The 26,913-nt window shown below is 37.3% G+C and overlaps 1 protein-coding gene and 2 long non-coding RNA genes across 3 annotated transcripts; 1 reads left to right on the top strand and 2 right to left on the bottom strand.

Annotated features, from left to right (window-relative positions):
* Window positions 1–346: 346 nt before the first annotated feature.
* On the top strand, window positions 347–5,413 carry LOC124498584 (uncharacterized). The gene has a single exon (XM_047062362.2). It carries the CDS (start codon window positions 1,108–1,110, stop codon window positions 3,676–3,678), a length of 2,571 nt encoding a protein of 856 aa, XP_046918318.2. The 5' UTR covers window positions 347–1,107; the 3' UTR covers window positions 3,679–5,413.
* A 205-nt stretch (window positions 5,414–5,618) lies between these two features.
* Window positions 5,619–5,994, bottom strand: LOC142597500 (uncharacterized). The gene is made up of 2 exons (XR_012832217.1): window positions 5,861–5,994; window positions 5,619–5,804 (listed from the first exon to the last, which is right to left on the bottom strand). It is a non-coding gene; the product is annotated as an uncharacterized LOC142597500 (long non-coding RNA).
* Window positions 5,995–15,322: 9,328 nt separating this feature from the next.
* LOC142597499 (uncharacterized) lies at window positions 15,323–16,313 on the bottom strand. The gene is made up of 2 exons (XR_012832216.1): window positions 15,565–16,313; window positions 15,323–15,508 (listed from the first exon to the last, which is right to left on the bottom strand). It is a non-coding gene; the product is annotated as an uncharacterized LOC142597499 (long non-coding RNA).
* Between the last annotated feature and the right edge of the window lie 10,600 nt (window positions 16,314–26,913).

Here is a 26,913-nt window from a genome sequence, read left to right on the forward strand (position 1 = left end):
ACCTAACCTAACCTAACCTAACCTAACCTAACCCAACCTAACCTAACCTAACCTAACCTAACCTAACCTAACCTAACCTAACCAACCTAACCTAACCTAACCTAACCTAACCTAACCTAACCTAACCTAACCTAACCTAACCTAACCTAACCTAACCTAAACCTAACCTAACCTAACCTAACCTAACCTAACCTAACCTAACCTAACCTAACCTAACCTAACCTAACCTAACCTATTTAATAACCTAACCTAATAACCTAATAACAACCAGCTGTTCGTGCTTGTATCATTTTACTTAATCCATCATTATCGTCAATCATCATAACACATCTTTCAAACAGTGATTTCATCGTCGCCAACATTAATAACATAATCATAGCATCTGTGTATAGTGAACCGCACGGCAACATCAACAATACAATCAATTGTGTGATCAATACAGCGAATTATGCCAACAACAACAAATGCATTATAGCCGGTGATTTCAATGCTAAATCAATTTACTGGGGTGAACCAACATCAGATGAACGTGGCCACGAAATAATATTAACGATAGTTCAGTGCAATCTTCATATTTTGAATGAAGGAAATAGGCCAACTTTTGACACTGTGCGTGGTCAGCGCAGACTCACCTCATGCATTGATCTCACCCTAGTAAACGACAATCTTCTCGATCAAATCAACAATTGGCATATTCATGACGAAATTCATCTGAGTGATCACCGGCCTATCACCTTCACCATCACTGACCAATGTATTGATCACCAACAAAACCAATCGACAACCAAATGGAACACGACCAACATAAATTGGACCGAATGGAGCTCAGATATCGAGTATCAGTTGCATGATCACAATTTGTCCGCCACCACTATCAACAACATCAATGACACCAACGAACTGGATCTTGCCGTTACAATAATCACTGTATCCATTCAATTTGCATGCAACCTACATTGTGGTAAATATCGACACAAACGTATACGACCGGCTAAATGGACGAGCAATCAATCACTATTGGACATCACAAAGAAACAAAAAGCAATTTATCGAAAAATTCGTCGATGCCACAATCCGTTCACGATAGAGAGATTGAAAAATGAATATATGATTGCCAGACAGCAGTATCGTGACATATCACAATCTTTAAAAAATGATGATTTCAACAAGTATCTAAATGGCCAAGGACCAGAGAACTGTTATCAGAAGGTCTGCCGGATGCTCAAAAATAGTGATGTCATGGTTGCTCGAACAATTGAAGGTACCAACAGCCCTATCGAATCCACAACCAAACTGGTCAATTCATTATTTCCTGATGACGATTTTGACGATAGTAATGAACAACACGAGATACGTCAATTTACAGAAAAGTGGCTGAAGAAAAACAAAAACAATACTAGTGTGTCAGCTGTTTCGCTGCTAGAGCTGAATAATGTCATTCATAAATTCCGTGACGGCAAAGCACCAGGCTTCGATGGTATATCACCGCGAATTTTGAAAAATCTTTGGCTCTCTTTTCCTGACCTGTTGCTCGCTTTATATAATGCATGTCTTCGACTAAAATATGTACCGTACCTGTGGAAAAGCTCGATTATTCGTATATTACCGAAACCAGGTCGTGACGACTATAGCAAAACCAACGCTTATCGACCTATTGGTCTGATTTCCGTCTTGGGTAAAGTATTGGAACGAATAATGTCAATACGAATCACCAATCATCTTATCAGTAATGGCCACATGTCAGATTATCAATATGGTTTTATAGCTGGCAAATCTACTGATCATGCATTACTGAATCTACACAACGACCTGGAATCAGCCATCACCAGATTTAAGCACGTCTGTCTAATTTCGCTCGATATCAGAGGAGCTTTTGACCATACGTGGCATCCATTTATCATCAATCAATTGATCAACTATCGTGCGCCAAAATATTTAATCCAGCTGATTGACGCTTACCAAAATGATAGACGAATCACAGCCAGTTACGGAGGCGTCACTTGCAACAAGACGACCAATAGGGGAACCGTTCAGGGTTCAATTCTGGGGCCATTGATGTGGAATCTGGTGGTGAATGATCTTCTCTGTAAAAATTTCGGTCTGGATGTGAAAATTCAAGCCTATGCCGACGACGTTACCATGGTCGTGGCCTGTGACTGCATCAAATACATGCCGATTAAAATAAATAAAATCCTGGAAATGGCCGCCAGCTGGGGACGTAAATGTAAGCTTACATTCTCCGAATCGAAGACCAAGATCATGTACGTCTCTAAAAAAATTGCACGTCCAATATATCCACCGGTAAGAATGAATGGCGCAATTATTGATCCAGTGAAAGAAACAAAAATTCTTGGCATAATAATTGATCATAAGCTTGATTATCGGCCTCATATTAAATACGCCATTGCCAAAGCCACGAGAATCAACAGAGCTGTAACTGGTATCGCTCGTAAGTCGCATGGTCTTAGCCCTCAGGTGCTAAGAATGATATACCATAGCATCACAGAGCCAATACTGTCTTATGGTGCCTTGATTACCGGTAGGGCTGTCAAGTATCAACATATACAAAAGATTCTCAGACAAATGGTCACACCAATGGCACAACAAGCTGTCAAAGCCTATAGATCGTCTTCATACATATCGGTTACAGCACTAGCTGATTTTCCTCCTATCGAATTATTCATTGGATTCAGAGCAGCAATAGCAACAGCAAGAACAACAGGTCAGTATAAATATAATGATTTACCAATTACAGTAGATATAAATGACGATCTCAACAACAATACAATGAGCAAAATTACCACCATCATCAAAGAACCATCAGCATCACCACCGTTTAGAATCATAATCAAATCCATCAAAACAACAATGGGCGTCGGTGCTGCATTTATGATTTTTAACAACGAGAATATTATCGGCGTCAAACATTATCGTCTTCCTCCTTATTGTATGATACAACAAGCTGATTTTTTTGCCATATTAAAAGCAACAAATTGGATAAATGAAAATAGCAACAATCAAACGGTATATATCATCACCAACAACATAAGCACGGTACAACACATCAATCGTATTGACAGGAAAAACAGGCAAAGATTAGCAAATGAAATAATTGACAAATCCATCGATAATATTGTGATCGCCTGGAACAAAGTTGATAAAGCTGAACCATGGTATCACAGGCTCAAAAAATATGCAAAAATAACAGCCAACAACCGTTCACGAGATTACGACTACACCAGGATGCCCATTAGTTTCGTCAAAAAATATGAACACAACAATATGATGATAAGCTGGAACGATAGATATTTAAGAGATCGATTTGGCACAAATATCAAAAAGTTATGTCCAAACTTGCATGATGCACGTAAGTTCGTTCCATATATCGATAAATTCGTCACCCAGACGTTAACTGGTCACGGACAATTTGGCGCATATTTGTCAAAGTACGACACATCGAATGATAAAAAATGCTGCTGCGGATTCCGATTTCAGTCAGTCCAACACCTTATCAACGATTGTCATATGTTGAACCGTCTAAGACATGACTATCGAATTTCAATCAACAACAGTGATGATCCCAAGGAAAAAACCAGATTAACGGCTGTCTTCTACGGTAATATTGCCATGTTCGCAGATCAACAAAGAAGATCAGTTCATCGTTTACATCCACCGTAATCGTATGAATATCATTAACCGGTATCGCATCATGATGGCTAGTTATGCACAGCTAAACTGATGACATTGCACGGCATCTGCTCACTGATCTCCGGGACCACGCCAAACCGTCACGAGCGTAGCTCGTGAGGTTTGGCTCGAAATTCACTCCTACAGGACCCCCCGCCAAACCGTCACGAGCGTAGCTCGTGAGGTTTGGCTCAGAGTTCACTCCTCCGGGACAGCGCCAAACCTCACGAGCATAGCTCGTGAGGTTTGGCTTGCGGTCATTACCTAACCTAACCTAGCCTCTGCTAGGAAAGGGATGGTATGGTATCTGCTTGCATACACACACACAAGAATTTTTATCCACACACACCAGATTTTAATTATGTTAGACACGCACACAAGATACAACACTTGTAACAGACCTCTACACACACACACAAAAACACTTTGCAGCAGTACCAAATTGACATTTCCGGGTGGCTCCCGTAAATCGCTATGTCAATTAACTAGCGGAGGACCAGGACGTGAAGCTCGACCACCACAACAGCGTGACCACACATACACAACAATCTTTACAAGAATCAACCCACAGTAATTTAATTTAATGTTCCAACACAAACAAAGGACACAACAATTGTTACCAGACCCTACACTCACACATAGAACACAACACAGGGCCACTTGTGGTCACGCGTACCAACAGTCCCAGGGTGGCTCCCGTAAACAGCCACTGTTGTGTGCAGTTGTCTCAAAGTCCAAATAGTTACGGTCAAAAGCCAGTACCAACAAGAATCAACAAAAACAATCACCACATAGTATTGGCCGCATCAGTCTACAAACATCATCAACGAATGAAGCATACACAACAAGAATCAACAACATTGAACAACAGTAACGCAACTGTCGTCTGTTCCAGTATAGCGATGCGGATCAACCAAATAATGTACCGGTAATCCAAACACAGCATCAACAGCGGCCTGCATCCCTGTTACAGTTTTCTTTTTTCGATCCACGATCCATAGTATAAGGAAATCATGAAGAGAATCAGTGGGAAACAACCGGATCCGTAGTAGTGGCACGTCGCAACAGAAAAGTCAAAAAAAAAAAAAAAAATAAAAAAAATAGCGGCATGTGAAGTATTATACTTCACATGCATTCCCACCATTGAAGTCTGTTCCAGTAATTTGAAACGTCTATGGCTTACTCAATGGTATTTTTCCCGCCATACAGACCCAACAGACTTCATAGCTTAAATATGGTACAAATCAAGTCAGCATACAAATAAAATACAATGATCATCATAAAATTAATATATATCATATTTCTGCTGTCCATCCATCTGAATAAACCCACCATGGCCAATCACGTGTACCATCAACAGCAACAACATCAAAATCCCGTCGAACCAAATGAAATATTCGTGGATCTGCAATTAAAATAATAATAATCAACAATCATAATTATAACAAACAACAATAGATTATCACCAGTATTGAAACGATAAAATCAACGGGTTAAAAACTAAACGTCCATCATATAAAACAACAGTATTCAGCATAAAATTGACTAGAATCCTAAAGAAAAATAAAAAACAAGAATCAACAAGCATGCATATTTATCAAAAATAAAAACAACCTTACCAGTATCATAACAACGATAAAACCAACCAACGAAAATATAAAATCGAAAAATCAACGAAAATAAACAACAAAACCAACAGTATTAATTTAAATTTAAAATTACCGTAATATGCATCTAAACAAAACAACAGACAAAACAACAATCATAAATCGACAATAAAATTAATCACTTGTAAAGCTAAATAACAAGCAACAATCCACCGACAACAACATAATCAAGAATCAACAATCAACAAGAATAAAAATTCAACAAGAATCAACATCAAATAAAACTATGGACAAAACAATAACAAGAATCAACAACCAACAGTATTAAGAATCACCGGTATTGAAACAACACTAATTTAAAAACAACATAAATCAACAAGTTGCGACAAATATTTACATTATGTACAGACGATAAAAATAATTTAAAAATCCAACAAGTAACGACAACGAACCAACAGTATTCAAAACAAAATTTCGGATGATAAAACCAACGAATTAAAACCACCGCATCTAAATTAAATCAACAAGAATTAACAGAATCAACAATATATCACAGGAATATTTACCAGTATTATCACAGAACGAACGTTTTACCAAACCAAGAATCAACGGCAGCTGGACCAACCTGGGTGAAAAACAATATGATAAAAGCAATATAATTGATAATAATTTTTTGAAATGATATCACCGGGTATAAATGAAGAATAAAACCAACGAATAAAAACGAGATTCCAACACGACGAGTCCATGGCCAATAGACCTGAAATAAATAAACAAAACAATAATAATTGACAAATAATTAGCAGAATTATCACAGTCAGTATATCACAGTTGGTTCATCATAACTGGCACATCGTAGCGGAATTCTGGCCCATCCTGGAGAATTATCCATGATCAAATACAACAATCGTGTTTGGCTGGCAGAATCAGAATGGACCTCGATCGACCAAAAGCAGCAAAAAACCAGCATGGCACTTGAGCAGCGATGACGTGCAAAAATTTTCTTTTTCTCTTTCAAGTAGCTGCAATAATAGTCATCCAGTCATCATCGATTATAATGAACAAAATTGACCAACCAATCATCATCATCAACATCACAACAAAAATTTGGCCAATTTATCATCATCAATGTCAAAACAATGTAAGTCATACAAACATGTCTCATTCACAACAACAAATATACACGCATGCACACGAACATGTAAATAATCGTTCATTTTTTGCCGCCAAATCAATTCAACCAGGATAGCTCAGGAAACAAAACAAAAGACAAAAATCCTTTTCTTTGATATGAAATTTGAACATTATGAGATTGTTATCCTCACTATTTCACATGCCACTATCGACATAAAAAATGTTAGGACACCACAACAAGATACAAATTTTTTTCATATAAATATTTTTGCAAAACCGGCAAAACTTTGCAATTCGAACAACCTATTGGTATGATGAAAGATATTTTGTTCATTCTTGATTTGTTTTCTTTCCACACCAAATCATATCGTCTTTCACATTGTCGATCCTTGTATTTTTGTCGTTTTCTTTTCTCTTCATTTCACGACAATCTTTCACACACACCACACAAACATACAATCATTTCATTGCCATCTATAAACGCCTTACTTGCTCGGCTCAAATGAGTCGTGTTTACATCAATTTTTCTCATCCACAAAATTTTGTTTCAGTTTACAATTTTTCTTTTCATCACATCAAGTTTTCATTTATGTCTTTTTGATTTTCTGTACCAGTGATCTCTTTTTCCACTACTGGCTATAATCTCATCATTCTCATCAATTGGCTTTTTCATCAAATTATTTCATCACAAATTCATTAATTTGGCTTTCTATTTCATTAATTGGCTCCATTCTCATCAACTGGCTTACAAATCATTATTTTTCATCATTTGGCTCAAAAATCATTATTTTTCATCATCTGGCTTACAAATCATCATTTTTCATCATTTGGCTTAAAAATCATCATCTTTTTTTTTTATTAACTGGCTTATATATCATCACTTTCATCTACTGGCTTAAAAATCATAATTTCATCAACTGGCTTTTATTTTCATTTTTTTTTTTTATCATCCTGGCTTTCAATTTTATTATTTATTTTCGGCTTTCAACAATATCAACAATTTTCTGCTCATCAATATCATTATCTGGATTCAGTTTCCGTAAGCTTTCAATTTTCTTATTGCCGATCATTACCACCATCGCCGATCCTCCCATCACACATTTTATTATTATCACCATACACCAATTACATTGTTTATTAATTATCATTCTTTATTCAATTACACATATCTCAAATAACATTCACATTTGCATAAATCATTATTATTATCACACAATAACCTTTACCAAACCAATTTCTTTGTTAGATTCTATCACAAACCATATCAAATACAATTATATTTTTCTGGTAAATAAATAAATTTCTTTTTTTTTACAATCATACGAACCGACACCATATCCTTTATTAATTGTCAACATTAACCACACTTTCATGTTATTTTCTGATTACATAATTCCATTCACAACTTTCACTTTTCATAAACCATTATTTCTTCTTTTGACCTTACATCAATTCGGTATTGGGTCATCATCATTTATCACAATCACAGCTTCGACTAAATCATTCACATCTCATTGACATTGAATCATCACACGTTTAATAAACAATTGGCTCATCATTCATATAAATCAATCAATTCAACCTTGATGGGCCCCACCCGTAAACCGACAGCAAAAAAAATCATAAAAGTTAGTGAGAAAGCATCTCCAATAACAGAAAATATCAGAGTGTCAACAGCATCTCCAGTCATGAGCAAACAAACCATAGAAATCATGGAGGATGACTCAAACGAACAACCAATGACAAACATTGATTTTACGCAACCATCCACCAGCAGACATATTGTTACACAACCAATCACCACTTCACACAATATCGCAACAACATCACACATGAATGTCAACGTTATGCCTCAACGTCATACATCAAGACATAACATAATCACAAGCAATGTAAATACATCAACAAATGCCCAATATACATCCAATACAGTGCCACCGTCCACAATCTATATGCCGACACAATCACAGACACAGTACACGTCACAACAATACACACAGCCACAACAACAAATCCCGCATCACACACAGACATACGGCACTTCATCATTTGATTATCGGTACTTACAATCCACAGTTTTGTCTAGACCTCCGACGCCTGTACAATTATCATCATCACACACCCACATGCCGTTATCAACACAACAACCGTTAACGACAACCATCACTCGCACAAACCCACTTAATTCAAATTTACAACAACCAGTGATAACAGAAGACATCCACTACATCACTGATGCATTAGGAATGGCCATGGATCTTAAAGGAAACATCAGCACGGAGAAAAAATTTCAAACAATAACGGCCTTGAAGATCGCAATCAATTTGCATACCGAAAACCAGGCATTAAAAGAGCAACTGTCAACCAACGCCAAGCGTAAGCGACATATCTACGACGAAGAAAAAGAAAGTATTCTAGGCGACGATGAAGACAGTCTCGACTCCATTGCAGAAATGAAAATGTGTATCCTGGATCTAAAACATAGTGTTAAAAATTTGACCGAAATTATAATGGGCCAAAAGAACAACAACGTAACCAACACCAAGGTGAATAAACCGGTTTCTTTTGCCGACATCGTAAAAGAAAACAAGAGTGCATCCACGCCTAGACACCAGACTGTGATTTCAGTAATCGACAACACCGACACCACCATAACCAGAAAAGTGCTATCCGACCTGATTCAACCAGCAAAACACGGCATTGATATGACTGGAGCTCAAGGTCTATCCAATGGCAAGATGATTCTAGATTTCCGAGATGAGCAGAGCAAAAATAAATTCAACAACATCGCTGTAGCTACAAACAAAATTATTGCTGAACCACCCAGAAAATTGGCTCCAACGATCTTCCTGAAAGGGGTGAGGAAAGATATTGACAAAAACATGATTCCAGAAATGTTCGCGAGCTTCAACCACCTAATCGAACAACATGTTACCAGCAATAATCTGGAAATCAAAAACCTGGTTCAAATCGTGAATGAACGTACGAATTTTCGTAACAGTGATCGGCTAATCAATTACGGTGTTACTGTCGATCCCAAGATCCGTGATATCATCATCAACGATATGGCTGGAAAAATCATTCTCGACTTCTCAATGGTCCACGTCGAAGACATGTCTCCTCTGCGGCAGTGTTACCGATGTTACGGATTTAATCATAAGGCTGAAAAATGCCAGCTGAAACCGGAAGACCAGCTCTGCTTTCATTGTAGTGGACGTCATCATTTTAATCTATGTCCAAATAAGCATCTGGAGCCTCGATGCACCAACTGTGTGAAAACTGGCATCAAGGACAACATCTTCCATAGCAGTGTGAGTAAAACATGTCCCGTCTACACCAGAATGCTAATGCGTATTGCCAACAAAATTCAATATAATTAATCATCAACCATCCAAAACCGAAAACCTCCGTATAGCTCAAATCAATTGCAATAAATCACCGACTGCTCTTTCACAGTTTTTAACCTTCTGCGACGATAATAAAATTGACATAGGAATCATAAGTGAACCTCCTTTACGAAACAACATACCATCAATCAACAGTAAATTTAAACCAATGTATGTGACAAATCAGCTTCAATTACCGACGAATAATCAACGCATCACTCGACGACAAAGTGCTTCAAACAATCAATCAACATCCAACAACGACCAATCAAATAATAATAATCAACCAGCTGTTCGTGCTTGTATCATTTTACTTAATCCATCATTATCGTCAATCATCATAACACATCTTTCAAACAGTGATTTCATCGTCGCCAACATTAATAACATAATCATAGCATCTGTGTATAGTGAACCGAACGGCAACATCAACAATACAATCAATTGTGTGATCAATACAACTAATTATGCCAACAACAACAAATGCATCATAGCCGGTGATTTCAATGCTAAATCAATTTACTGGGGTGAACCAACATCAGATGAACGTGGCCACGAAATAATGTTAACGATAGTTCAGTGCAATCTGCATATTTTGAATGAAGGAAATAGGCCAACTTTTGACACTGTGCGTGGTCAGCGCAGACTCACCTCATGCATTGATCTCACCCTAGTAAACGACAATCTTCTTGATCAAATCAACAATTGGCATATTCATGACGAAATTCATCTGAGTGATCACCGGCCTATCACCTTCACCATCACTGACCAATGTATTGATCACCAACAAAACCAATCGACAACCAAATGGAACACGACCAACATAAATTGGACCGAATGGAGCTCAGATATCGAGTATCAGTTGCATGATCACAATTTGTCCGCCACCACTATCAACAACATCAATGACACCAACGAACTGGATCTTGCCGTTACAATAATCACTGTATCCATTCAATTTGCATGCAACCTACATTGTGGTAAATATCGACATAAACGTATACGACCGGCTAAATGGACGAGCAATCAATCACTATTGGACATCACAAAGAAACAAAAAGCAATTTATCGAAAAATTCGTCGATGCCACAATCCATTCACGATAGAGAGACTGAAAAATGAATATATGATCGCCAGACAGCAGTATCGTGACATATCACAATCTTTAAAAAATGATGATTTCAACAAGTATCTAAATGGCCAAGGACCAGAGAACTGTTATCAGAAGGTCTGCCGGATGCTCAAAAATAGTGATGTCATGGTTGCTCGAACAATTGAAGGTACAAACAGCCCTATCGAATCCACAACAAAACTGGTCAATTCATTATTTCCTGATGACGATTTTGACGATAGTAATGAACAGCACGAGATACGTCAATTTACAAAAAAATGGCTGGAGAAAAACAAAAACAATACTGGTGTTACAGCTGTTTCGCTGCTAGAGCTGAATAATGTCATTCATAAATTCCGTGACGGCAAAGCACCAGGTCTCGATGGTATATCACCGCGAATTTTAAAAAATCTTTGGCTCTCTTTTCCTGACCTGTTGCTCGCTTTATATAATGCATGTCTTCGACTAAAATATGTACCATACCTGTGGAAAAGTTCGATTATTCGTATATTACCGAAACCAGGTCGTGACGACTATAGCAAAACCAACGCTTATCGACCTATTGGTCTGATCTCCGTCTTGGGTAAAGTATTGGAACGAATAATGTCAATACGAATCACCAATCATCTTATCAGTAATGGCCACATGTCAGATTATCAATATGGTTTTATAGCTGGCAAATCTACTGATCATGCATTACTGAATCTACACAACGACCTGGAATCAGCCATCACCAGATTTAAGCACGTCTGTCTAATTTCGCTCGATATCAGAGGAGCTTTTGACCATACGTGGCATCCATTTATCATCAATCAATTGATCAATTATCGTGCGCCAAAATATTTAATCCAGCTGATTGATGCTTACCAAAATGATAGACGAATCACAGCCAGTTACGGAGGCGTCACATGCAACAAGACGACCAATAGGGGAACCGTTCAGGGTTCAATTCTGGGGCCATTGATGTGGAATCTGGTGGTGAATGATCTTCTCTGTAAAAATTTCGGTCTGGATGTGAAAATTCAAGCCTATGCCGACGACGTTACCATGGTCGTGGCCTGTGATTGCATCAAATACATGCCGGTTAAAATAAATAAAATCCTGGATATGGCCGCCAGCTGGGGACGTAAATGTAAGCTTACATTTTCCGAATCGAAGACCAAGATCATGTACGTCTCTAAAAAAATTGCACGTCCAATATATCCACCGGTAAGAATGAATGGCTCAATTATTGATCCAGTGAAAGAAACAAAAATTCTCGGCATAATAATTGATCATAAGCTTGATTATCGGCCTCATATTAAATATGCCATTGCCAAAGCCACGAGAATCAACAGAGCTGTAACTGGTATCGCTCGTAAATCGCATGGTCTTAGCCCTCAGGTGCTAAGAATGATATACCATAGCATCACAGAGCCAATACTGTCTTATGGTGCCTTGATTACCGGTAGGGCTGTCAAGTATCAACATATCCAAAAGATTCTCAGACAAATGGTCACACCAATGGCACAACAAGCTGTAAAAGCCTATAGATCGTCTTCATACATATCGGTTACAGCGTTGGCTGATTTTCCACCTATCGAATTATTCATTGGATTCAGAGCAGCAATAGCAACAGCCAGAACAACAGGTCAGTATAAATATAACGATTTACCAATTACAGTAGATATAAATGACGATCTCAACAACAATACAACGAGCAAAATTACCACCATCATTAAAGAACCATCAGCATCACCACCGTTTAGAATCATAGTCAAATCCATCAAAACAACAATGGGCGTCGGTGCTGCATTTATGATTTTTAACAACGAGAACATTATCGGCGTTAAACATTTTCGTCTTCCTCCCTATTGCATGATACAACAAGCTGATCTTTTTGCCATATTGAAAGCAACAAATTGGATAAATGAAAATAGCAACAATCGTACGGTATATATCATCACCAACAACATAAGCACGGTACAACATATCAATCGTATTGACAGGAAAAATCGACAAAGATTAGCGAACGAATTAATCGACAAATCCACTGATAATATTATTGTCGTTTGGAACAAGGTGGACAAAACCGAATCATGGTACCACAGGCTCAAGAAATATGCAAAAGTAACAGCCAATAACCGCTCACGAGACTATGACTATAACAGGATGCCTATTAACTACATCAAAAAATATGAACGCAACAACATGATGATAAGCTGGAACGACAGATATTTAAGAGATCGATTCGGCACAAACATCAAAAAGCTATGTCCAAACTTGCATGATGCACGTAAGTTCGTTCCATATATTGATAAATTCGTCACCCAGACGTTAACTGGTCATGGACAATTTGGCGCATATTTGTCAAAATATGACCCATCGAATGATAAAAAATGCTGCTGTGGATTCCGATTTCAGTCAGTTCAACACCTTATCAACGATTGTCATACGTTGAACCGTCTAAGACATGACTATCAAATTTCAATCAACAACAGTGATGATCCCAAGGAAAAAACCAGATTAACGGCTGTCTTCTACGGTAACATTGCCATGTTCGCTGATCAACAAAGAAGATCAGTTCATCGTTTACATCCACCGTAATCGTATGAATATCATTAACCGGTATCGCATCATGGTGGCTAGTTATGCACAGCTAAATTGATGACATTGCACGGCATCTGCTCACCGATCTCCGGGACCACGCCAAACCGTCACGAGCGTAGCTCGTGAGGTTTGGCTCGAAATTCACTCCTACAGGACCCCCCGCCAAACCGTCACGAGCGTAGCTCGTGAGGTTTGGCTCAGAGTTCACTCCTCCGGGACAGCGCCAAACCGTCACGAGCATAGCTCGTGAGGTTTGGCTTGCGGTCATTACCTAACCTAACCTAGCCTCTGCTAGGAAAGGGATGGTATGGTATCTGCTTGCATACACACACACAAGAATTTTTTTATCCACTCACACACCAGATTTTAATTATGTTAGACACGCACACAAGATACAACACTTGTAACAGACCTCTACACACACACACAAAAACACTTTGCAGCAGTACCAAATTGACATTTCCGGGTGGCTCCCGTAAATCGCTATGTCAATTAACTAGCGGAGGACCAGGACGTGAAGCTCGACCACCACAACAGCGTGACCACACATACACAACAATCTTTACAAGAATCAACCCACAGTAATTTAATTTAATGTTCCAACACAAACAAAGGACACAACAATTGTTAACAGACCCTACACTCACACATAGAACACAACACAGGGCCACTTGTGGTCACGCGCACCAACAGTCCCAGGGTGGCTCCCGTAAACAGCCACTGTTGTGTGCAGTTGCCTCAAAGTCCAAATAGTTACGGTCAAAAGCCGGTACCAACAAGAATCAACAAAAAACAATCACCACATAGTATTGGCCGTATCAGTCTGCAAACATCATCAACAAATGAAGCATACATAACAAGAATCAACAACATTGAACAACAGTAACGCAACTGTCGTCTGTTCCAGTATAGCGATGCAGATCAACGAAATAATGTACCGGCAATCCAAACACAGCATCACAGCGGCCGGCATCCCTGTTACAGTTTTTTTTTTTTTCTTTTCTTTTCCGATCCACGATCCATAGTATAAGGAAATCATGAAGAGAATCAATGGGAAACAACCGGATCTGTAGTAGTGGCACGTCGCAACAAAAAAAGTCAAAAAAAAAAATAGTGGCGTGTGAAGTATTATACTTCACACGCCGTCCTAACAGTAAAATACGTTCCAACGATTCAAAACGTCTATGGCCCATCCAACGGTACGTTTCCCGCCAAACGAATATAACAGATTGCATGGCATAAAATGGCATAAATCAAGTCATTATACAAATAAGAGTACAAAGGTCATCATAAAAATCAAAAATGACGTAAATAATGTTTCGACATGGCCTGTCCACTCGTTGTCTTCCCCATGGCCATTCTAATGTTCAGGAACAGCATCAACAGCAGCGGCAAATCATTTAATCAAATATTCGCATGCAATGGCAACCGGCACTACCAATCTGGCCACAATATCGATACGATCTATAAAACAACAAGAATCAACAAATTTATAATTTTAGGAAATAATAACAAATAATCACCGGTATGGAAAAGTACATAAAATCAACAATCGTAAAAACAAAGTATCAACATTCAATAACAACAAAATCAACAAGATTAACAAGTGACATTAAAATCAACAAGCAACATGCAGCTAAATAACAACAGACAACAACAATCATAAACGATCACTTGTAAGCAATAGCAACATCCACCGACAACAACAGAATCAAGAATCAACAATCAACAAGAATAAAAATTCCACAAGAATCAACATCAAATAAAACTATGGACAAAACAATAACAAGAATTAACAACCAACAGTATTAAGAATCACCGGTATTGAAACAACACTAATTTAAAAACAACATAAATCAACAAGTTGCGACAAATATTTACATTATGTACAGACGATAAAAATAATTTAAAAATCCAACAAGTAACGACAACGAACCAACAGTATTCAAAACAAAATTTCGGATGATAAAACCAACGAATTAAAACCACCGCATCTAAATTAAATCAACAAGAATTAACAGAATCAACAATATATCACAGGAATATTTACCAGTATTATCACAGAACGAACGTTTTACCAAACCAAGAATCAACGGCAGCTGGACCAACCTGGGTGAAAAACAATATGATAAAAGCAATATAATTGATAATAATTTTTTGAAATGATATCACCGGGTATAAATGAAGAATAAAACCAACGAATAAAAACGAGATTCCAACACGACGAGTCCATGGCCAATAGACCTGAAATAAATAAACAAAACAATAATAATTGACAAATAATTAGCAGAATTATCACAGTCAGTATATCACAGTTGGTTCATCATAACTGGCACATCGTAGCGGAATTCTGGCCCATCCTGGAGAATTATCCATGATCAAATACAACAATCGTGTTTGGCTGGCAGAATCAGAATGGACCTCGATCGACCAAAAGCAGCACAAAACCAGCATGGCACTTGAGCAGCGATGACGTGCAAAAATTTTCTTTTTCTCTTTCAAGTAGCTGCAATAATAGTCATCCAGTCATCATCGATTATAATGAACAAAATTGACCAACCAATCATCATCATCAACATCACAACAAAAATTTGGCCAATTTATCATCATCAATGTCAAAACAATGTAAGTCATACAAACATGTCTCATTCACAACAACAAATATACACGCATGCACACGAACATGTAAATAATCGTTCATTTTTTGCCGCCAAATCAATTCAACCAGGATAGCTCAGGAAACAAAACAAAAGACAAAAATCCTTTTCTTTGATATGAAATTTGAACATTATGAGATTGTTATCCTCACTATTTTCACATGCCACTATCGACATCGAAAAAAATGTTAGGACACCACAACAAGATACAAATTTTTTCATATAAATATTTTTGCAAAACCGGCAAAACTTTGCAATTCGAACAACCTATTGGTATGATGAAAGATATTTTGTTCATTCTTGATTTGTTTTCTTTCCACACCAAATCATATCGTCTTTCACATTGTCGATCCTTGTATTTTTGTCGTTTTCTTTTCTCTTCATTTCACGACAATCTTTCACACACACCACACAAACACACAATCATTTCATTGCCATCTACACACACGTCTTGGCCCGTTGGCTCAAACGAGCTTTGTTTACATCAATCTTTTTCATCCACAAAATTTCTTTTGTTTCAATTCACAATCTTTTTCATCACATCAAGCTTTCATTTATATCTTTTTGATTTTCTATACCAGTGATCTCTTTCATTCACTACTGGCTATAATCTCATCATTCTCATCAATTGGCTCTTCATCAAATTATTTCATCAAAATTTTATTAACTTGGCTCTCTATTTCATTAATTGGATTCATTCTCATCAACTGGCTTACAAATCATTATTTTTCATCATTTGGCTTACAAATCATCATTTTTCATCATTTGGCTTAAAAATCATCATCTTTTCTTTTTTTTTTTTTTTTTTTTTTTTTTTTTCATTAACTGGCTTATATATCATCACTTTCATCTACTGGCTTAAAAATCATAATTTCATCAACTGGCTTTTATTTTCATTTTTTTTTTTATCATCCTGGCTTTCAATTTTATTATTTATTTTCGGCTTTCAACAATATCAACAATTTTCTGCTCATCAATATCATTATCTGGATTCAGTTTCCGTAAGCTTTCAATTTTCTTATTGCCGATCATTACCACCATCGCCGATCCTCCCATCACACATTTTATTATTATCACCATACACCAATTACATTGTTTATTAATTATCATTCTTTATTCAATTACACATATCTCAAATAACATTCACATTTGCATAAATCATTATTATTATCACACAATAACCTTTACCAAACCAATTTCTTTGTTAGATTCTATCACAAACCATATCAAATACAATTATATTTTTCTGGTAAATAAATAAATTTCTTTTTTTTTTACAATCATACGAACCGACACCATATCCTTTATTAATTGTCAACATTAACCACACTTTCATGTTATTTTCTGATTACATAATTCCATTCACAACTTTCACTTTTCATAAACCATTATTTCTTCTTTTGACCTTACATCAATTCGGTATTGGGTCATCATCATTTATCACAATCACAGCTTCGACTAAATCATTCACATCTCATTGACATTGAATCATCACACGTTTAATAAACAATTGGCTCATCATTCATATAAATCAATCAATTCAACCTTGATGGGCCCCACCCGTAAACCGACAGCAAAAAAAATCATAAAAGTTAGTGAGAAAGCATCTCCAATAACAGAAAATATCAGAGTGTCAACAGCATCTCCAGTCATGAGCAAACAAACCATAGAAATCATGGAGGATGACTCAAACGAACAACCAATGACAAACATTGATTTTACGCAACCATCCACCAGCAGACATATTGTTACACAACCAATCACCACTTCACACAATATCGCAACAACATCACACATGAATGTCAACGTTATGCCTCAACGTCATACATCAAGACATAACATAATCACAAGCAATGTAAATACATCAACAAATGCCCAATATACATCCAATACAGTGCCACCGTCCACAATCTATATGCCGACACAATCACAGACACAGTACACGTCACAACAATACACACAGCCACAACAACAAATCCCGCATCACACACAGACATACGGCACTTCATCATTTGATTATCGGTACTTACAATCCACAGTTTTGTCTAGACCTCCGACGCCTGTACAATTATCATCATCACACACCCACATGCCGTTATCAACACAACAACCGTTAACGACAACCATCACTCGCACAAACCCACTTAATTCAAATTTACAACAACCAGTGATAACAGAAGACATCCACTACATCACTGATGCATTAGGAATGGCCATGGATCTTAAAGGAAACATCAGCACGGAGAAAAAATTTCAAACAATAACGGCCTTGAAGATCGCAATCAATTTGCATACCGAAAACCAGGCATTAAAAGAGCAACTGTCAACCAACGCCAAGCGTAAGCGACATATCTACGACGAAGAAAAAGAAAGTATTCTAGGCGACGATGAAGACAGTCTCGACTCCATTGCAGAAATGAAAATGTGTATCCTGGATCTAAAACATAGTGTTAAAAATTTGACCGAAATTATAATGGGCCAAAAGAACAACAACGTAACCAACACCAAGGTGAATAAACCGGTTTCTTTTGCCGACATCGTAAAAGAAAACAAGAGTGCATCCACGCCTAGACACCAGACTGTGATTTCAGTAATCGACAACACCGACACCACCATAACCAGAAAAGTGCTATCCGACCTGATTCAACCAGCAAAACACGGCATTGATATGACTGGAGCTCAAGGTCTATCCAATGGCAAGATGATTCTAGATTTCCGAGATGAGCAGAGCAAAAATAAATTCAACAACATCGCTGTAGCTACAAACAAAATTATTGCTGAACCACCCAGAAAATTGGCTCCAACGATCTTCCTGAAAGGGGTGAGGAAAGATATTGACAAAAACATGATTCCAGAAATGTTCGCGAGCTTCAACCACCTAATCGAACAACATGTTACCAGCAATAATCTGGAAATCAAAAACCTGGTTCAAATCGTGAATGAACGTACGAATTTTCGTAACAGTGATCGGCTAATCAATTACGGTGTTACTGTCGATCCCAAGATCCGTGATATCATCATCAACGATATGGCTGGAAAAATCATTCTCGACTTCTCAATGGTCCACGTCGAAGACATGTCTCCTCTGCGGCAGTGTTACCGATGTTACGGATTTAATCATAAGGCTGAAAAATGCCAGCTGAAACCGGAAGACCAGCTCTGCTTTCATTGTAGTGGACGTCATCATTTTAATCTATGTCCAAATAAGCATCTGGAGCCTCGATGCACCAACTGTGTGAAAACTGGCATCAAGGACAACATCTTCCATAGCAGTGTGAGTAAAACATGTCCCGTCTACACCAGAATGCTAATGCGTATTGCCAACAAAATTCAATATAATTAATCATCAACCATCCAAAACCGAAAACCTCCGTATAGCTCAAATCAATTGCAATAAATCACCGACTGCTCTTTCACAGTTTTTAACCTTCTGCGACGATAATAAAATTGACATAGGAATCATAAGTGAACCTCCTTTACGAAACAACATACCATCAATCAACAGTAAATTTAAACCAATGTATGTGACAAATCAGCTTCAATTACCGACGAATAATCAACGCATCACTCGACGACAAAGTGCTTCAAACAATCAATCAACATCCAACAACGACCAATCAAATAATAATAATCAACCAGCTGTTCGTGCTTGTATCATTTTACTTAATCCATCATTATCGTCAATCATCATAACACATCTTTCAAACAGTGATTTCATCGTCGCCAACATTAATAACATAATCATAGCATCTGTGTATAGTGAACCGAACGGCAACATCAACAATACAATCAATTGTGTGATCAATACAACGAATTATGCCAACAACAACAAATGCATTATAGCCGGTGATTTCAATGCTAAATCAATTTACTGGGGTGAACCAACATCAGATGAACGTGGCCACGAAATAATATTAACGATAGTTCAGTGCAATCTTCATATTTTGAATGAAGGAAATAGGCCAACTTTTGACACTGTGCGTGGTCAGCGCAGACTCACCTCATGCATTGATCTCACCCTAGTAAACGACAATCTTCTTGATCAAATCAACAATTGGCATATTCATGACGAAATTCATCTGAGTGATCACCGGCCTATCACCTTCACCATCACTGACCAATGTATTGATCACCAACAAAACCAATCGACAACCAAATGGAACACGACCAACATAAATTGGACCGAATGGAGCTCAGATATCGAGTATCAGTTGCATGATCACAATTTGTCCGCCACCACTATCAACAACATCAATGACACCAACGAACTGGATCTTGCCGTTACAATAATCACTGTATCCATTCAATTTGCATGCAACCTACATTGTGGTAAATATCGACACAAACGTATACGACCGGCTAAATGGACGAGCAATCAATCACTATTGGACATCACAAAGAAACAAAAAGCAATTTATCGAAAAATTCGTCGATGCCACAATCCGTTCACGATAGAGAGATTGAAAAATGAATATATGATTGCCAGACAGCAGTATCGTGACATATCACAATCTTTAAAAAATGATGATTTCAACAAGTATCTAAATGGCCAAGGACCAGAGAACTGTTATCAGAAGGTCTGCCGGATGCTCAAAAATAGTGATGTCATGGTTGCTCGAACAATTGAAGGTACCAACAGCCCTATCGAATCCACAACCAAACTGGTCAATTCATTATTTCCTGATGACGATTTTGACGATAGTAATGAACAACACGAGATACGTCAATTTACAGAAAAGTGGCTGAAGAAAAACAAAAACAATACTAGTGTGTCAGCTGTTTCGCTGCTAGAGCTGAATAATGTCATTCATAAATTCCGTGACGGCAAAGCACCAGGCTTCGATGGTATATCACCGCGAATTTTGAAAAATCTTTGGCTCTCTTTTCCTGACCTGTTGCTCGCTTTATATAATGCATGTCTTCGACTAAAATATGTACCGTACCTGTGGAAAAGCTCGATTATTCGTATATTACCGAAACCAGGTCGTGACGACTATAGCAAAACCAACGCTTATCGACCTATTGGTCTGATTTCCGTCTTGGGTAAAGTATTGGAACGAATAATGTCAATACGAATCACCAATCATCTTATCAGTAATGGCCACATGTCAGATTATCAATATGGTTTTATAGCTGGCAAATCTACTGATCATGCATTACTGAATCTACACAACGACCTGGAATCAGCCATCACCAGATTTAAGCACGTCTGTCTAATTTCGCTCGATATCAGAGGAGCTTTTGACCATACGTGGCATCCATTTATCATCAATCAATTGATCAATTATCGTGCGCCAAAATACTTAATCCAGCTGATTGATGCATACCAAAACGATAGACGAATCACAGCCAGTTATGGAGGCGTCACATGCAACAAGACGACCAATAGGGGAACCGTTCAGGGTTCAATTCTGGGGCCATTGATGTGGAATCTGGTGGTGAATGATCTTCTCCGCAAAAATTTCGGTCTGGATGTGAAAATTCAAGCCTATGCCGACGACGTCACCATGGTCGTGGCCTGTGATTGCATCAAATACATGCCGGTTAAAATAAATAAAATCCTGGAAATGGCCGCCAGCTGGGGACGTAAATGTAAGCTTACATTTTCCGAATCGAAAACCAAAATCATGTACGTTTCAAAGAAAATTGCACGTCCAATATATCCACCGGTAAGAATGAATGGCGCAATTATTGATCCAGTGAAAGAAACAAAAATTCTTGGCATAATAATTGATCATAAGCTTGATTATCGGCCTCATATTAAATATGCCATCGCCAAAGCCACGAGAATTAACAGAGCTGTAACTGGTATCGCTCGTAAGTCGCATGGTCTCAGCCCTCAGGTGCTAAGAATGATATACCATAGCATCACAGAGCCAATTATGTCTTATGGTGCCTTGATTACCGGTAGGGCTGTCAAATATCAGCATATCCAAAAGATCCTCAGACAAATGGTCACACCAATGGCACAACAAGTTGTAAAAGCATATAGATCGTCTTCATACATATCGGTTACAGCATTGGCTGATTTCCCACCTATCGAATTATTCATTGGATTCAGAGCAGCAATAGCGACAGCAAGAACAACAGGTCAGTATAAATATAATGATTTACCAATTACAGTAGATATAAATGACGATCTCAACAACAATACAACGAGCAAAATTACCACCATCATCAAAGAACCATCAGCATCACCACCGCTTAGAATCATAATTAAATCCATCAAAACAACAATGGGCGTCGGTGCTGCATTCATGATTTTTAACAGCAATAATATTATTGGCGTCAAACATTATCGTCTTGCTCCTTATTGTATGCTACAACAAGCTGATCTCTTTGCCATAATGAAAGCAACAAATTGGATAAATGAAAATAGCAACAATCAAACGGTATATATCATCACCAACAACATAAGCACGGTACAACACATCAATCGTATTGACAGGAAAAACAGGCAAAGATTAGCAAATGAAATAATCGACAAATCCATTGATAATATTGTGATCGCCTGGAACAAAGTGGATAAAGCTGAACCATGGTATCACAGGCTCAAAAAATATGCAAAAATAACAGCCAACAACCGTTCACGAGATTACGACTACACCAGGATGCCCATTAGCTTCGTCAAAAAATATGAACACAACAATATGATGATAAGCTGGAACGATAGATATTTAAGAGATCGATTTGGCACAAATATCAAAAAGCTATGTCCGAATCTACATGACGCACGTAAGTTCGTCCCATACGTTAACAATTTCGTCACCCAGACGTTAACTGGTCACGGACAATTTGGTGCTTATCTATCAAAATTTGACATATCGAATGACAAAAAATGTTGCTGTGGTTTCCGATTTCAATCAGTTCAACACCTCATCAATGATTGTCAAATGTTGAACCATCTAAGACGTGATTATCGAATTTCAATCAATAGTACCGACGATGCCAGGGAAAAAACCAGGTTAACAGCAGTCTTTTACGGTAATATTGCAATGTTTGCTGATCAACATAGAAGATCAATTCATCGTTTACATCCACCGTAATCATATGAATATCATTAACCGGTATTGCATCGTGGTTGCCAAATATGCTCAGCTAATTTGATTACATTGCATGGCGTCTGCTCACCGATCTCCGGGACCACGCCAAACCGTCACGAGCATAGCTCGTGAGGTTTGGCTCGAAGCTCACTCCTCCAGGACCACCCGCCAAACCGTCACGAGCGTAGCTCGTGAGGTTTGGCTCAGAGTTCACTCCTCCGGGACAGCGCCAAACCGTCACGAGCGTAGCTCGTGAGGTTTGGCTTGCGGACATTACCTAACCTAACCTAGCCTCTGCTAGGGAAGGGATGGTATGGTATCTGCTTGCAAACATACACACAAGATTTTATCCAAACACACCAGAATTTATCCACACACACACCAGTTTTTATTATGTTAAACACACCCACATAAGATACAACATCTGTAACAGACTTCTACATACACACACAAAAACACTTTGCAGCAGTACCAAATTGACATTTCCGGGTGGCTCCCGTAAATCGCTATGTCAATTAACCAGCGGAGGACCAGGACGTGAAGCTCGACCAAAACAACAGCGTGACCACACATACACAACAATCATTACAAGAATTAATCCACAGTAATTTAATTTAATGTTCCACACAAACAATGGACACAACACCTGTTACCAGACCCTACACTCACACATAGAACACAACATAGGGCCACTTGTGGTCACGCGCACCAACAGTCCCAGGGTGGCCCCCGTAAACAGCCACTGTTGTGTGCAGTTGCCTAGTAATCAAAGTATTAACGATTCAAGCTGGAGCAAATCAAAATCAACATGAAACGGCATCTCATCATATTTGGCCATACTAGTCAACAACAAAAACAACATTAAACAATAGCAACGTAATTTATCGTCTGTTCCAACACAGCAACGTAAATCGATGAAATAATGTACCGGTAGTCCAAAAACAACAACAAACAGCGGCCTGCATCCTTCTCACAGCTTTCCGATCCATGATCCATAGTATAAGAAAATTTTGAAAAAAATCAACAGAAAACAACCGGATCAATGGTAGTGGCACTTCACAACAAAAGAGTCAAAAAAAAAATAACGGCATGTGAAGTATTAACTTCACATGCAATTCCATCATTGAAGTCTGTTCCAATAATTTGAAACGTCTATGGCTCATCCAATGGTATGTTTCCCGCCACATAAACGCAACAGACTATATGGCCTAAATATGGTATAAATCAAGTTAACATATGAACAAGTGCACAATGATCATCATCATAAAAATTAATAATATAGTATATATCATATTTCTGCGGCCCATCCATTTGAATATATCCGTCATGGCCAATCATTGGGTACCATCAACAGCAACAACATACGCCCCATCAAATCGAACAAAATACTCGCAGGATCTACAATTAAAAAACAGAAATTAACAATCAATATAATTATGACAAATAATAACAAATATCACCGGTATTGGAACGATAAAATCAACAGGTTAAAAACGAATACGACCACCATATAAAACAACAGAATCAACAAGAAAACAACAGTATTCAACATTAATTGACTAGAATCCTAGAGAAAAATAAAAAACAAGAATCAACAGTATTTATAATTATCAAAAATAGTAACAACATCACCAGTATTATAAAAACGATAAAACCAACCAACGAGAATATAAAACCGAAAAATCAACAAGAATAACCAACAAAAAACCAACAGTATTAATTAATTTAAAATCACCATGGACGAAACCAACAAACAACTAAAATCAATGATAAAAAAAAAAAGAAAAATAATCAACAGTATTTAAATTCAACGAATAATAATAATTACCAATGAAAACAATTATAAACGACCACAATCCAAATCAATAATTTAAATAACAAGAATCAACAATATAACCGACAACAACGATAACAATAACAATCAGCATAAAACCGTTAAATTAAAATCTGAAAAATAAAATCAACAACAACAATAATCAATAATATCAACAAGTAAACAACAACACTTACCAGTATTCATTTGACAAAGTAACAACAACGAACGAATGGAATCAACAAGGCACCGCCAACCTATAAGAAAGATTCTGTAAAGAAAACTAATGTGGTATATAATTAATCATAATGATTATCAACAATATTACCGGGCGACAAATGATGGTTTTGGCGATGAAAGAAATGATACAACCACATGACGATGACAACGATTCTAATGGAACATCATAGCCAGATCTCGGCACCAAGCAGAACGATGATATATGAATATTAAAATGGAACACCAAGAATTTACCATCAACATTGGATATGGCTGGCAGAACCACAATACAACACCAGTAGCAACAACGAAACCAAAACCAGCATGGCAAAACATGACAATGGCGTTTTGCAATAATCATGACAACTGAGTGGCATTTACAATCAACAATTAATCATACAGTCAACATTGAACGAAAAAAAAAAGAAAAATTGGCCAACTCACTAGCAAAACAACGTAAGTCATGCAAAAATCTTAGTCCATTCATAACAATGTCAATGTACACGCATGCACACAAACAAAGAAAACAAAGAAAACAATCTTTTCTTTTTGGCGCCAATTAACGCCCAACAAATAGATCATGAAACAAAAATCCATTTTCTTGTATACGAATTGACCATTATCAGACATAGTTTTTACTATTTTGTGTACCACTTGTACATCGAATACACCACTAGGACACAAAAACATGCTACAAATTTTTCAATATAAAAATCTTGATGAAACAAGCAATCGTTGCGATTTACAACGACCTAGTGTTGTGATGAAAGACATTTTTCAATCTTTGATTTTCTCTCCCACACACCGCGTCATATTGTATCCAATCTTGTCGATTTTCATCTTTGTCGTTTTCTTTTTCATTTCTTCACGACAATCATCGACACATACACCATACAAAACACACATTCATTTACACAGCCATCTACACACACGTCTTGGCCCGTTGGCTCAAACATGTCACAATACATAGGACACACAGGGTCTTTCTTTTCCTTTCCTTTTCTTTCTTCCCACACATACAAGAAATGGACACATTTTTATTTTTGGAATCATTTTCTTTATTCAATTTTATTGTTGTTTTTTTTATTATTATTTTACTTATGTTTTTTTTTTCTGATCCATTGATATCAGTCTTTTATTTGATTCTGTATTATTTTTGAGGTCCTTGGTTTGGCCATTTGCCGACCTATTTTAAAAGAAAGAAAATAAAATTTAATTTTTTAATTAAAAAAAAAAAAAAAAAAACCTAACCTCATCGATTATAATGAACAAATTTGACCAACCAATCATCATCATCAACATCACAACAAAAATTTGGCCAATTTGTCATCATCAATGTCAAAACAATGTAAGTCATACAAACATGTCTCATTCACAACAACAAATATACACGCATGCACACGAACATGTAAATAATCGTTCATTTTTTGCCGCCAAATCAATTCAACCAGGATAGTTCAGGAAACAAAACAAAAGACAAAAATCCTTTTCTTTGATATGAAATTTGAACATTATGAGATTGTTATCCTCACTATTTCACATGCCACTATCGACACAAAAAATGTTAGGACACCACAACAAGATACAAATTTTTTTCATATAAATATTTTTGCAAAACCGGCAAAACTTTGCAATTCGAACAACCTATTGGTATGATGAAAGATATT

Source organism: Dermatophagoides farinae, chromosome 4 (assembly GCF_024713945.1).
Source record: "Dermatophagoides farinae isolate YC_2012a chromosome 4, ASM2471394v1, whole genome shotgun sequence".
NCBI classification, from domain to species: Eukaryota; Metazoa; Arthropoda; class Arachnida; order Sarcoptiformes; family Pyroglyphidae; genus Dermatophagoides; species Dermatophagoides farinae.

Bases quoted from the DNA above. Each gene is read 5' to 3' on its own strand.
- LOC124498584 (XM_047062362.2), top strand. From the start codon at position 1,108: ATGATTGCCAGACAGCAGTATCGTGACATATCACAATCTTTAAAAAAT.